The sequence below is a fragment of the Oncorhynchus mykiss genome, chromosome 17, assembly GCF_057628025.1.
Source record: "Oncorhynchus mykiss isolate SJ-2025 chromosome 17, ASM5762802v1, whole genome shotgun sequence".
NCBI lineage: Eukaryota > Metazoa > Chordata > Actinopteri > Salmoniformes > Salmonidae > Oncorhynchus > Oncorhynchus mykiss.
Window position 1 is genome coordinate 66,427,748 of NC_143038.1, and position 15,719 is coordinate 66,443,466.

General features: G+C 38.9%; 1 protein-coding gene across 1 annotated transcript in view; it reads right to left on the minus strand.

The window, feature by feature from the left end:
* LOC110494726 (metabotropic glutamate receptor 4-like) overlaps positions 1-15,719 on the minus strand; it is a 273,107-nt gene that overhangs the window by 23,181 nt on the left and 234,207 nt on the right. Inside the window, exons 8-9 of the mRNA XM_090206402.1 lie at positions 13,210-13,346; positions 11,382-12,317 (exon numbers count right to left, since the gene is read on the minus strand). Coding sequence (XP_090062528.1) covers positions 11,382-12,317; positions 13,210-13,346 — 1,073 coding nt within the window. The remainder of the gene's footprint in view (positions 1-11,381; positions 12,318-13,209; positions 13,347-15,719) is intronic.

Genomic DNA, 15,719 nt, shown 5'->3' on the forward strand with positions numbered 1-15,719 from the left:
ACAGTGTATAACCCGCCAGCTGTATGTTATTCATGTCGTTGTTCAGTTACGACTCGGTGAAACATAAGATATTACAGTTTTTATGTCCCGTTGGTAGGATATACATGCTTTTAGTTTGTCCAATTCATTATCCAGCGATTGTACGTTGGCCAATAGTACCAATTGGCAAAGGCAGAATAGCCACTCATCAGCGGATCCTCACAAGTCACCCTGATCTCCTTCCGAGATACCTTTTCCATCTCTTTCTCTTGCGAATGACGGGGCTGAGGGCCTGTTCGGGTGTCTGGAGTAAATCCCTCTCTTAAATCCCTCTTTTTTTAACCTTTATTTGACTAGTAATTTAAGAACAAATTCTTATTTTCAATGACGACCTAGGAACAGTGGGTTAACTGCCTTGTTCAGGGGCAGAATGACTGATTTTTACCTTATCAGCTCGGGGATTCAATCTTGCAACCTTTTGTTTACTAGTCCAATGCTCGAACCACTAGGCTACCTGCCGCCACTAAGCTACCTGCCTATTGAACTGGACATAGATAAATTCTTCGTCCAGATCAAGGTGAGTAATAGCTGTTCTGATTTCTAAAAGCTATTTTCGGTCATTAGACATGGTGCAGTGTCTTAACAACAGTATGTTCTTCAGATGAGTCTGCAGTGTGTTAACAACAGATCATACTGATAACAGGAGTTACACACAATTAATCGATCTCAGTAAAGGCTTAATCCCGTTAACACAAGTATCTCTATGGACATTCTCACACTATGACTGAATGCATCTAACTGGCGATGGTCATAATGAAATGCACAGTAAAGCACTGCAGAAGAATAGAATAATGTTGCACGTAGTGAAAAAGTGATATTCAATCATGTACAAGTCATGTACAAGCTATTAATCATGTACAAACTATTAGTCATGTATAAGCTATTAGTCATGTACAAACTATTAGTCATGTATAAGCTATTAATCATGTACAAACTATTAGTCATGTACAAGCTATTAATCATGTACAAACGATTAGTCATGTATAAGCTATTAGTCATGTACAAGCTATTAATCATGTACAAACTATTAGTCATGTACAAGCTATTAATCATGTACAAACTATTAGTCATGTACAAGCTATTAATCATGTACAAGCTATTAGTTGTGTACAAGCTATTAGTCGTGTACAAGCTATTAGTCGTGTACAAGCTATTAGTCATGTACAAGCTATTAGTCATGTACAAGCTATTAATCATGTACAAGCTATTAGTCATGTACAAGCTATTAATCATGTACAAGCTATTAGTCATGTACAAGCTATTAGTCATGTACAAGCTATTAGTCATGTACACGCTATTAGTAATGTACTAGCTAATAATCATGTACAAGCTATTAGTCATGTACAAGCTGTGTAGAGAAGCTAACAGAGCAGAATATGTTATTATAATTTTGTCATCCAGTGGGAAAGACTACGATGATGATGACATTATAGTAGCTCTTTAGACCCACTCTTTCTGTTGTTTTACTCCAACCTCACTGATAGTATCCTCCCTGCCAGTGAGAGCCATTCACTGGCCTCTCACCCCTGAGTAGATAACCAGTGCTCTCCATGACAGCTTTGAAGGCCCTGTTCTTTGTTTGACTGCCTAATAGCTGTCTACTTCCACCTACTCATTTCAACCATTGTTTTTATCTCAAGGCTGTGGAGCCCTACACTGCACTGTACTGTAGCTACAGTTATGTGCTAAAATCTCAACCTCCGTCCATTTCTCCCAGTCCTATTTGACCTGTACATCCCAGCAGACGTGGGATTCAAAACGTTTTTTTTTACATTTTGAATAGTGTTTCAGCTTACCTGGCACAACAAAACCCATAGAATAGTCCGAACAAGTGCAACCCCCACCCATCTAACACTCCAATCCAGGGAGTCTCCACCGATTGCTCAAAAGTATTTGAAAGAAAACCAATCATGTACGGTGGCCCATCACCCAAAGTGACTCTATTCAACACTATGTAAAACATTTTATTGTCTTCTCAGGAATTTTTCCTTCTCTGTTTTAGTCTCACCAAACACCTCTTGTCACACCTCTGGGTAGCAGAGGTTCAGTTGTCTTCACATCCTGTAGGTCTGATGTCTGATTAAAGGTTCAACAACTCAGATTTTGAATGTAAACAACTCTGATGTTATAAAGGTGTCTTAGATTCATTGTTCTCTCTCTTTCCTTGTTCCTGACCTGGGCTGGTGAGATACTCTCTCTCTTTCTCTCTCCACCTCAGGGACTCTTAGGGCATGGCCTTTCAGGCTTTGACTTCTCTCCCTCCTTCTCTGATCATGCATAGAATAGCACCTTGTAATGCTTGTGAATGCCTTGTAACTTAAGCTTTATGCCTTGTATGTGATTTCATACATTTTACAAAGTTATTAAATTATACGCCTCATTCTTGCTCAATTTTGCATGCCTTCTCAAACAGCTACAACTGTATACAGTAAGCATTTGCACATCAAGTCTTCTCTTGAGTTGAGCTCGGGGATGGAACAACTGTTTAACATCTGAACTTGTTGTTGTTTTGGGGGGAAGGGTGGGGAGAGTGTGTGTGTATGTATCCCACATCTGTTGCTAAGAGGTAATGATGATAGGAACAGCATAGGATGAATCACAATAATTGTTTCCCAAACTTGGCTTGTTTCCAAGCCAAAAATGTTTTGTTTTCTAATGACAATCCGGTTTATAGGTCCTTCGTTTGAAATGCTTACACTATTACGCATACTATTTGTTAATTGTGGAAATGAATTAAGATATGCAAGATTTTTTTATATATGGATACTTTTTTAAATAACAGTATACAATACAATCAAGGTGTGTGGGTGTTGGAAATGCTTTTGGCTGTTAATCTGCTTCTGTTCTATAGGTGGCGCTGTGGGCTCTTTTTAAACAATGGGTCTCAATCTCTCAAAGGCCTTAGGGTCCAGGTGGGTCTGCCAAGGGGTGATGATATTAACAAACAATAATTTTGATCCAAATGTGCAAATTGTCCCAACAGATCCATAAGTAAGATGGATTATTTTAAATATGTTACTGTGTTACTGGACTATTAACAGATTTGGCTCATTCATCTATACGGTCAAAATAATGATGATCCACACTTATTTGAAAACATATTTTATACTTTATCAAGCCTACAACCAATACAATACTCTATTATTATGGTGGGAGATTACGATACAGTTTTAAATACCTTAATGGATCATAAAGGACAACACACTACAAACTATCACCCTCATGCACTTAAGGAAATCACTGATATCATAGATATATATGAACTAGTATCAGGAATCAAGGTAACTCCCAGATGCAGGCACGTCAAATTGACAATGGTTTAATTTTCCAACAGGGGCAGGCAATAGACAGGTCAAGACAGGTACCGGATGGCAGGCAGGCTCAGGGTCAGGGTAGGCAGAGGTCAAACATTCTAGAGGTGGGACAAAGGTACAGGTCGGCAGGCAGGCTCGGGGTCAGCGGCAGGCAGAGTGGTCAGGTAGGCGGGCTCAGAGTCAGGACAGGCAAGGGTCAAACCCAGGAGGGCAAGAAAAAGAGAGACTGGGAAAAGAAAGCATTGAGAACAAAAACGCTGGTTGACTTGACGAACAAGACGAACTGGCAACGGACAAACAGAGAACACAGGTGTAAATACACAAGGGATAATGGGGAAGATGGGCGAGACCTGGAGGGGGCTGGAGACAATCCCAAGGACAGGTGAAACAGATCAGGATGTGACAACTAGTGGATATATGAGGCTTACTTGTCTTGACTTAGTTAGATATACACTACCAGTCAAAAGTTTGGACACACCTACTCATTCAAGGGTTTTACTTTATTTGTCCTATTTTCTATATTGTAGAATAATAGTGAATACATCAAAACTATGAAATAACACACGGGATCATGTACTAACCAAAAAAGTGTTAAAACATTTTATTTTAGATTCTTCAAAGTAGCCACCCTTTGCCTTGATGACAGCTTTGCACACCGCACATGGCGGAGGCTCAATGAAGCTAGTCGCCTTGACTACTTTTTGTATAGCATTCTTGCTGGCACCAAAAGTTAGAATGCGGTGGGACCATCAAATATTTGGCATATATGTTACTCTTACAGAATTTCCATGTGGGCGAGGATATTGGAAATGTTATCAAATCCAATTTGATGACAACTTGTTTTTAACCAGGACTGAATCATTTTTAACTGATTGTTTCCATCATAAGTACAGCAGATCACCTTATTTTATTGGACACTTTCAAATGTGCCTTTAGAGGCCTTGCAATGCAATACTCATCTTTAAAACAAAAAAACATGTTGGTTAAAAGAGTTCATATTAACAAAGGAAAGAGAGGAACTAACAGTACAGGTAGATATAAAAAAAAAACTGTACCACAGACGAACAGAATAAGTTAGAGGAAAAAAAAAAAACGTATTTAAGAAATATCAAGTGGAATATATTATTTTAAACAATAAAAGAAACTGGATGAAATATGGAAAAACATTCACAAAATTATTTTTTCATCTTCAACATAGAAATGCTACCAAAAAATAATTTACAAAACATGTTATAAATGACGGAGTGATTCATCAAACAATATTTTGAAAGAGGAAGCAAAGTATTTTAAGCATATGTTTTCATTACAGTTTTCTCCATCTCCACTAACCAAAGTTAATTGTAAGGATTGTTTTTCTATCAATAATGTAAAATTAACATCTGTATAGAAATACTCATGTGAAGGCCAATTACAGAGGAGAAACTTCTTGATGCAATTAAGGCCTTAGCAGTTGAGATAAATCAAAACTGTTTTGATGTACTCAGACGACTGCTTTCAGCATGTTTTAACCACTCCTAGTAGATTACTCAACAAGGTCTGAATTCACTATTACTGAAACAGAACCCAGGTGGTAATACAAAGATCAAGTCCATATAAAAATGGTAGGCCCCATAGAGTTCGGTCTTGTGAGGCAAAAATTCCAGCAAAATGTATAGCACACAGATATATTGATCCTAATCAGACATTTTTTTTACATGGATGATACATTGGAGATAATATAAGAGACAATATAACACTATGAAGCATCAGGGAAACCAAGCCTGGTATTCATAGCTCATTTTGAAAAACTTTTGATAAGGTACGACTGGAATTTATTTATAAATGCCTCAAATATTTAAATTTTGGAGAATAATTTATACAATTGGTTAAGTTATGAATAGTAGCCCTAGGTGTAAAATAGTAAATAATAGCTACTTCTCAGAAATTATTAAACTGTCAAGAGGAGTAAAACAAGGTTGGCACTGTTGACATATCTATTTATTATGGCCATCAAAAAGGTTAACTATTAAAATCAGACCCAACAATACTATTAAGGGACTAGAAATCCAGTGCTTAAAAATGAAGGTGTCACTTTACGCTGATGATTCATGTTCCTTTAAATCCACAATAGCCTCAGAGGATCTAGATCATTTTTCTAACATCTCTGGATTACAACCAATTTATGATAAGTATACTATATTATTTATTGGAGCAAAAAAAATACCACTTGTACGTTACTGTGTAGTTTACCAATAAAATAGTCTGACGGTGATGTGAACATACTCGGTATCCACTAAGCGCAAACCAGATGGGATGGTGTATCGCTGCAGAATACTGTGGTGGCCATGCTGGTTAAGTGTGCCTTGAATTCTAAACAAATCACCAACTGTGTCACCACACACCATCACATCTCCTCCTCCATGCTTCATGTAGGGACCACATAATCAGAGATTGTCTGTTCACCTACTCCTGTGCCTCACAAAGACACCACGGTTGGAACCAAAAATCTTGAATTTGGACTCAAATTTGGACTTAAAGGACAGATTTCCACCAGTCTAATGTCCATTGCTCGTGTTTCTTGGCCCAAGCAACTTTCTTCTTATTGGTGTCCTGTAGTAGTGGTTTCTTTGCAGCAATTCGACCATGAAGGCCTGATACATGTAGTCTCCTTTGAAGAGTTGATGTTGAGATGTGTCTCTTACTTGAACTCTGTGAAGCATTTATTTAGGCTGCAATTTCTGAGGCTGGGAACTCTAATGAACTTATCCTCTGCAGCAGAGGTACCTCTGGGTCTTCCTTTCCTGTGGCGGTCCTCATGAGAGCCAGTTTCATTATAGTGCTTGATGGTATTTGCAACTGCACTTGAAGAAACTTTAAAAAATCTTGAAATGTTCTGCATTGACTGACCTTCATGTCTTAATGTAATGATGGACTGTCATTTCACTTTGCTTATTTGAGCTGTTCTTGTCATAATATGGACTTGGTCTTTTACCAAACAGGGCTATCTTCTGTATACGACCCCTACCTTGGCTCAAATGCATGACGAAGGAAAGAAATTCCACAAATTTACTTTTAACAAGGCACACCTGTTAACCTGAAGTGACGCCCAGCCCGTGAAAGGGACAGTTATCATCTGACACTAATTAGCATAACGCAACGGACATAAATCTTCCTAGAAAATATTCCTATTCATGAAAATCACAAGTGAAATATATTGGAACACAGCTTAGCATTTTGTTAATCACCCTGTCATCTCAGATTTTCAAAATATGCTTTACAGCCAACGCTAGACAAGCATTTGTGTAAGTTTATCATAGCCTAGCATAGCATTATGCCTTGCTAGCAGCAGGAAAACTTGTAACGGAAATCAGAAAAGCAAACAAATTCAATCGTTTACCTTTGATGCACTTCGGATGTTTTCACTCACGAGACTCTCAGGTAGTTCATTTTTTTCCCAAAAGATTATTTTTGTAGACGAAATAGCTCCGTTTGTTCTTCATGTTTGGCTGAGAAATCGCCCGGAAACATTGGAACACAGTGCTTTCAAAACCTGGGGCACTTCTGGATTGGATTTTTCTCAGGCTTTCGCCTGCAACATCAGTTCTGTTATACTCACAGTGTCACGCCCTGGTCTTAGTATTTTGTGTTTTCTTTTTATTTTGGTCAGGCCAGGGTGTGACATGGGTTATTTATGTGGTGTGTTTTGTCTTGGGTTTTTTGTAGGTCTTGGGATTGTGGTTAGTGGGGTTGTCTAGAATAGTCTATGGCTGCCTGGAGTGGTTCTCAATCAGAGGCAGGTGTTTATCGTTGTCTCTGATTGGGAACCATATATAGGCAGCCATATTCTTTGAGTGTTTTGTGGGTGTTTGTTCCTGTCTCTGTGTTTGTTTGCACCAGATAAGGCTGTTTAGGTTTTCACGTTTATTTTTTTTTTGTATATTGTTCGTGTTTTCATCTGTTTTAAAGATGTATACAAATAACCACGCTGCATTTTAGTCCTCCTCTCCTTCGACGGAAGAAAACCGTAACACACAGACAATATCTTTACAGTTTTGTAAACGTTAGAGTGCTTTCTATCCAAAGCTGTCAATTATATGCATATTCTAGTATCTTTTCCTGACAAAATATCCAGTTTAAAACGGGAAACTTTTTTTTTCCAAAAATGAAAATACTGCCCACTAACACCAAATTTGAAATGCATTCCAGGTGACTAACTCATGAAGCTGGCTGAGAGAATGCCAAGAGTGTGCAAAACTCCCAGCAAGGCAAATGGTGGCTACTTTGAAGAATCTCAAATGTAACATATGTTTTGATTTGTTTAATTAACGCTCTTTTTGGTTACTACATGATTCCATATGTGTTATTTCAAAATGCTGATGTCTTCTTTTGGTGCTCTCCATGTGTAGCTTGTTTTTGGTTGTAGTTTCAAGAATAGCTGAAGAATTGAAACATTTACAGTACCTGGAGTTTACGCTTTAAATATCACTGCTGGGTGATCTGAAAAGTCATACATTCATTTATGATCTGAACTCTTGTGAAACATCACTGCCCATTTAAAAAATATATATACAATATCTGGATGGTGTTCAGAGATACATGGGAGGGGTTGAGGGTTGCTGAAGGAAGGGACTAAAAACAAACAAAATATAACTAATGTGAAATATACTGTGTCCATAAAATGCTGTGTGTATGTATAGGCTAGAAGTAGAAGCCTAAGTGTTGTTGTAAATTAGTTTACTCCAATTAGGGTGGAAATGTGCATCCTTTGTCCTGATCTTGTCCACATGGTGAATGTGCGCACATTTCCATGCTATTAAAATGTATTTTTTATCCATGTCCGCATTGTCACAAGATTCTCTGGTATACCATGTATGCACATTATATGACATATATTCTTTAAAAATAATATTTAATTATCTATTTTAAGAAACATATTGATGCCATAAGTCAATTGTGCCTCTGTCATTGATTTTAGAGGGCGACATAATGATGATTTAAATGGTATTATTGTCCAGATCAGTCTACACTTGTAAGATATCCAGACACAATTCGTGCCTGGCTATATCTGGAAGTGTTCAGGCAGATCTACAATGCCTTCAGAAATTATTAACACCTTTTACTCATTTTGTTTTGTTACAGCCTGAAATGAAATGTGATTAAATGTTGATTTTGTGTCACTGGCCTATACACAATACCCCATAATGTTAATTAAAGTGGAATTATCTTTTTAGAAGTCTTAACAAATTAATAAAAAATGTAAAGTATTAAGTATTCAACTCCTTTCTTATGGCATGCCTAAATAATTTCAGGAGTAAACATTTGCTTAACAAGTCAGATAATAAGTACGCAATCTCATTTCTGTACCCCACACATACAATTATCTGTAAGGTAAATTGAATATCCCATGGTAAATGTATTAATTACCCTTTGGATGGTATATCAAAACACCCAGTCACCACAAAGTTACAAGTTTCCTTCCTAACTGAATTGCAAGAGAATAAGGAAACCGCTCAGGGATTTCACCATGAGACCAACGTTGACTTTAATTAGAGTCTATTAAAACTAGTTAGGGAGAGGCGGGACGCAAATGTCCCACCTGGCCAATTGCCAGGGAAAATGCAGAGCGCCAGATTCAAATAAAATACTATAAAAATCAAACTTTCATTAAATCACATATGTAAGATACTCAATTAAAACTACACTCGTTGTGAATCCAGCCAACATGTCAGATTTTAAAAATGCTTCTCGGTGAAAGCATAAGAAGCTATTATCTGATAGCCTGCACCATCTGCACCAGCAGTAAACAAAGGAGTTAGCATATTTCAACCCTGCAGGCGCTATACAAAACGCTGAAATAAAATATAAAACATGCATTGCCTTTGACAAGCTTCTTTTGTTGGCACTCCGATAAACATCACAATTGGTCCTTTTGTTCGATTAATTCCATCCATATATATCCAAAATGTCCATTTATAAAGCGTGTTTGACTCAGAAAAAAACAGCTTACAAAAAATGCAACATCACTACAAAATCTTTCAAAAGTTGCCTATAAACTTTGCCAAAATATTTCAAACTACTTTTGTAATACAACTTTCGGTATTATTAAACGTTTATAATCGATCAAATTGTAGACGGGGAAATCTATGTTCAATACAGGAATGAAAAAAAAACAGCGCCACTTTTCACATCTTGCGCAACTCACAAAAGTGTACCCAGTTCCTAGTTGGCCTACTTCTTCATTGCACAAAGAAATAACCTCAACCAAATTCCAAAGATTGGTGACATCCAGTGGAAGCGGTAGGAACTGAAAACAGGTTCCTAAGAAATATCCCTTGGCAATAACAAGTCAGGGAACAGAGAGAGGCAAAAAAAAGAAAAATCTGAACAGTTAGTCCTCTGGGTTTTGCCTGCTACATAAGTTCTGTTATACTCACAGACATGATTCAAACAGTTTTAGAAACTTTAGAGTGTTTTCTATCCAAATCTATGAATAATATGAATATCTTATATTCTTGGCATGAGTAGCAGGAAGTTGAAATTGGGCACGCTATTTATCCAAAAGTTAAAATTCTGCCGCCTAGCCCCATTAACACATCCCTGCGTCAATTTAAGTAATATAATTTAAAAAATCCCCATCAAAATCCATCAGTTTAAACTAGAGATATCAGTTTTTTGCATGGTTTGCATCTTAATCCACCACATCCACCTGTCGTCCTTCCGCATCTGCGGCGGAAGGTGGCGGAGCTACAGCAGCGTTTGTCAGACCATGAGACATCTGACAATCGGTCTTCTCAAAAAAACATCTGTCCGGTCTGGACTAGTCTGAATTCGTATTGCTGATGTGCCCATTTCTGTCTGTAGCTTCTGAACCGTTTGCGCTTCAAACTAATATGACCCCACTATGGAAAGGGCAGACTCTCACGAACATGATGGTGTTTTGCTCTACGACCCCCACAAGTGTCACGAGACTCCTCAGAAGGTAACTGATACAAAATAATGGAAGTATAGAGGTCATTTTGTGACACAAATAAGTGATTCAATATGTGTCCAAAAAACGTAAATGTTTCCTGAGCTTTCTTATACCTCCTTATACCTCGAGACTTCAAAACCTTATTCCTTATGATTATTTTTTTACCGGTTGTTAAAGGACGGCTGTTAGAACCAGGTATAAATGGGCTAGATAGTCAGGGTTATCAACTCTAAATGGCTAAATATTAGTACTACAATACTATTTGACACAAGGTATGAATCCCAGTGTTTCCAGTGGATTTGCAGTTCACCAGGCCAGGCTCATTAATTTGACATGATGACAAGTGGGAATGCTGTGGTTGTGAAAACAGCTCATAAGGTCAGCTGTGGCACACATCCCTCACATACACATGTCACAGAATCACAAGTCATTTAACAATCTACTGTAGGCAAAGGGCTTGCAGAGCTCAGGGGAATTCTCTTCAAATGCTCTGCTTGTAGAATAGGCCTTTCTTACTTTTGTCTTCAGATGAGAAGTTTTGATATTCCACCAGTGAATGGCCTCCCCAATTGAATAGAATCTCAGATATAAGTCATAGAATTATACAATATTTTGCATGCAATTTTAGTCTTCCTCAAACCAAGACTGCAGGGGTGATTACATCTTTATGACTACAAAATGAAAATTGGTGTTCTGACACAGAGTATAACAGCAAAAATTCACCACCCTTTAAGCTCTGCCAGAAAACACTCATGCATACCATAGCATAATGCTATTTTCATCCAGCCATGTCCATTTACAGGACACTGACTGACCAGCACAATCCTTCCATGATGAACAAAGGTACAATTGCCTCTCTATAAACAAAGCATTATAAAAAATAAATATGTTTCAACTGAGAAAGAGAGAGAACGAGAGAGACACGGTCTGTACAATCATATTTCTGCTAATGCTGTCCTTTTGCATATCAACAACAACAGAAAACGAACAGACCAAGAAAGAAGACGACTCTGAGCTTACCTTCTCTGTGGATTGGAAGGTGCCAAAGAAGATGGGGATAAAGGCCAGCCAGTTCTTACCTTCTCTGTGGACTGGGAGGTGCCAAAGAAGATGGGGATGAAGGCCAGCCAGACTATACAGGTGGTGTACATGGTGAAGCCGATGGGCTTGGCCTCGTTGAAGGTCTCTGGCACCCCCCGGGTCTTGATGGCGTACACCGTGCAGGTGACCATGAGCAGCATGCTGTAACCCAGCAGGCAGATCAGTGAAAGGTCAGAGATGTCACATTTGAGCACGCCACGGGCCATGTCCGGATTGGCCGTGCGCTGGTCCTCGTAGTCGATGATGGCCTGAGACGGGTCTACCCCAAACCAGATACACACCCCCAGTAGCTGCACCAACGTCAGGCTGAAGGTGATGACCAGCTGGGAGGCTGGGGAGATGAACCTGGGGGCGCTCACCGACATGGATCCCTGCTCGAAGATGCGGTAGATGCGGTTAGTCTTGGTGAGCAGGGCTGCGTAGCTGATACTCATCCCCAGACCCAGGAAGATCCGTCTGAGGGAGCAGATGCCAACATCAGGGGCAGAAATCATGAGGAAGGTGGTGGCATAGCACATGAAGATACCAGTCAGCAGAACGTAGCTGAGCTCGCGGCCTGACGCCTTGACGATGGGTGTGTCGTTGTAGCGGATGAATGTGACCACCACGAACAGAGTGGCCATGATGCCAGCTACGGAGATGAGGACAGGGATGATGGCCCATGGGGAGCTCCACTCCAGCTTGACAATGGGGATGGGACGGCAGGCAGTGTGGTTCTCGTTGGGACGCAGGTCAAAGCGACACATCTTGCAGCTGTAGGTGTCTGACTGGTACTGGTAGCCGTTGCAGCGCTCACAGTGCCAGCAGCAAGGGATGCCCTTCACTATCTTCTTGCGCTCTCCGGCCTGGCAGGGGTGGCTGCAGATGGAGTAAGGGATCTGACGACCTCCACCTGGCCAGTGCATTGCTCGGATCTGAGGGGGGGTGGAGAGGAGATGAGGGGTACAGTCAAACACTTCACAAATAACTAACACTGTAACCCATAAACAGTCTCTTCTTGCTTAATAGCAATTACCACTGGTAATACAGTTAGTTTTCGGGCTTCTTTCTCCTCTCCATTAAAAAGTCTATTACACATAATCACTATTTGTCTTATTGAAAGGATATATTTAGTGTTATGTTATTAACTTTTTTTTGCCATCAATGGTGGTTGTTAAATTCATAGGCGGAAAACGCATCCCCAAATGTGTATTTAATTAACAGCTATAAGAATCCTATTAAACTAAAAGCACACCACAGGACTAGCATTTACACCACATTTACAACAACATTCACTGTCTTCCACCATTCACACAGCGTTGAAGTACAGACCCAGGTCGATTCCATGGAAACAAATTTCTTTTTTCTTTCAATCTTTCTTTGCCCAAGGCCATCTCTTCATATTCCATTCAAACATTATTTGCAGGGCCGGCTTCATGTAATTCATTGTTATAGATTTGTAAGCTCCTGTGTCCACAACTCCACCATATTGTTTCACCAAGACAGTGGATGGTATCTGTTTTTAAGCTCTTATTGTTTTCTTTTCATCCCAGTCACTTGTTGTTAATCATTAAAGCACCCTCTGGATGTTTGCACCATTGAAGATATGTGCACAAAGCCGTAGCTAATGGTTAAGAAGGAATTACTGAGCAAAGGAAGCACTAAAGTAGAACCAACAGATGACAACGTTCCATCAAAGTTTCTTTGGGAGGAGAACCACTGACACCAAATGGTGAAACAGGTAAAGGTCATTTGGAGGGCATAAGTCTGATAATATAATTAAAGTACTGTATCTGCATATTAAATATATAAAAAATAAATGCTTACGGTCAGAGAGAGCTGTTCGGTCCAGTGACCGATGATTTTGTACTCAGCTGTTCTGTTTCTGATCTGGTACTGATAAATCTCATAGCGACCAGGGGCGTCTCCATTCTCATTGAAGAGCACTGGGTTGCCAGCTATTCCTGAAGGACAGAGGAGAGAGAGAGTGAAAGCATTAGTTTGAATTGTAATATAATTGTCATATATATATATACATATATATATATAATATATATATATATATATATATATATATATATATATATATATATATATATGCATACACACACAAGTACCAGTCAAAAGTTTGGACACACTCATTCAAGGGTTTTTCTTTATTTTCTTTTTTTTTATTCTACATTGTAGAATAATATTGAAGACATCACAACTATGAAATAACAAATATGGAATCATATAGTAACCAAAAACCTGTTAAGCAAACAAAAAATAAATATATATTTGAGATTCTTCAAAGTAGCCACACTTTGTCTTCATGACAGCTTTGCAGACTCATTGCATTCTATCAACCAGCTTCACCTGGAATGCTTTTCCAACTGTCTTGAAGGAGTTCCCACATATAATGGACACTTGTTGGCTCCTTTCCCTTCACTCTGTGGTTCAACTCATCCCAAACCCTCTCAACTGATTGTGGATACCAAGTCGTCTGAAGCAGCACACCATCACTCTCCTTCTTGGTCAAATAGCCCTTAATCAGCCTGGTGGTGGGTCATTGTCCTGTTGGAAAACAAATGATTGTCCCACTAAGTGCAAACCAGATGGGATGGTGTATCACTACAGAATACTGTGGTAGCCATGCTGGTTAAGTGTGCTTTGAATTCTAAACAAATCACAGACAGTGTCACCAGCAAAGCAACCCACACCAACACACCTCCTCCTCCATGCTTCACGGTGGGAACCATACATGCAGAGATCATCCGTTCACCTAGTTTGTGTCTCACAAAGACACGGCGGTTGGAACCAAAATGCGCAAATTTGGACACATGAGACCAAAGGACAGATTCCCACTGGTCTAATGCCCATTGCTCGTGTTTCTTGGCACAAGCAAGTCTCTTCTTATTATTGGTGTCTGTAGTAGTGGTTTCTTTGCAGAAATTCAACCATGAAGGCCTGATTCACGCAGTCTCCTCTGAACAGTTGACTTTGAGATGTGTCTCTTACTTGAACTCTGTGAAGCATTTATTTGGGCTGCAATTTCTGAGGCTGGTAACTCTAATGAACTTGTCCTCTGCAGCAAAGGTAACTCTGGGTCTTCCTTTCGGCGGTCCTCATGAGAGCCAAATTCATCATAGTGCTTGATGGTTTTTGCAACTGCACTTGAAGAAACTTTCAACATTTTAGAAATTTTCTGGAATGACTGACCTTCATGTTTTAAAGCAATGATGGACTGTTGTTTCTCTTTGCCTTTTTGAGCTGCTCTTACCATAATATGGACTTCTACCTTCTCACAACACAACCCTTTTACTCAACCTCATTAAGAAGGAAAGAAATTCCACAATTTAACTTTTTACAAGGCACACCTATTCATTGAAATGGATTCAATATGACTACCTCATGAAGCTGGTTGAGAGAATGCCAAGAGTGTGCAAAGCTGTCATCACAGCAAAGGGTGGCTACTTTGAAGAATCTCAAATATATTTTGATTTGTTTAACACTTTTTTTAAAGACCCCTACTGTATGCATATATATATATATATATATATATATATATATATATATATATATATATATATATATATATATATATATACAAAAAAGTCAAAGCAGAATATGCAAATGTAGGCGGGTAACCAAAATAAATATGAAAATTCAACTTCTCTATTCAAGAAAGTTTGAAATGTAACTTGTGGGGTGAGGAGAGAATAAGTGGCATATGCTGATTGTATATTCTCTCTCTGGTCTGTTATGTCTAGGGGTTTCTGCCTAGTCAAATCATCTCTTCAGTCATCTATTAAAATGTTTTCTTCTATTCTCTAAGTGAGAACTGTGGGTGGGGGGATTTTGGGAAACAGCTTTTGTGAGAATAATGTCAAACTACAATGTGTTACTGTGTAGTGTTATCGCACACTGAAATTCTTTGTTAATGTTTTTCCCCAATATGTTTTGCCATTCGAGCTATAGTAATGGTATGTCACATGACTTAGAAGCCAAATGTCTGCAGATTCTCACCATCAACAAAACAGTCCCCACTACACAACAAACAATACACAACGACATATTTTCCTGAGATTCTCCTTTGTGATATTATAAATTATTTAAACTACACAACAACATTTACTTCCCAAAGAAGCCCCTTTGAATATATTAAGTATAGCATCACTGCTCTCTGCTGAGGATGCAAAGAGTACATCCCTATCGACTTCCACTTCAAAACTCAAGTTTGAACATGCAGCAGTACACCGCCATCCACTGATGGAAGGCGTAAGGCGCTGACATTTCCCTTTTCATGCCTGTCTTATCAACAAGTCTCCCCAAACACAATGGGTGTCCCATCTTAC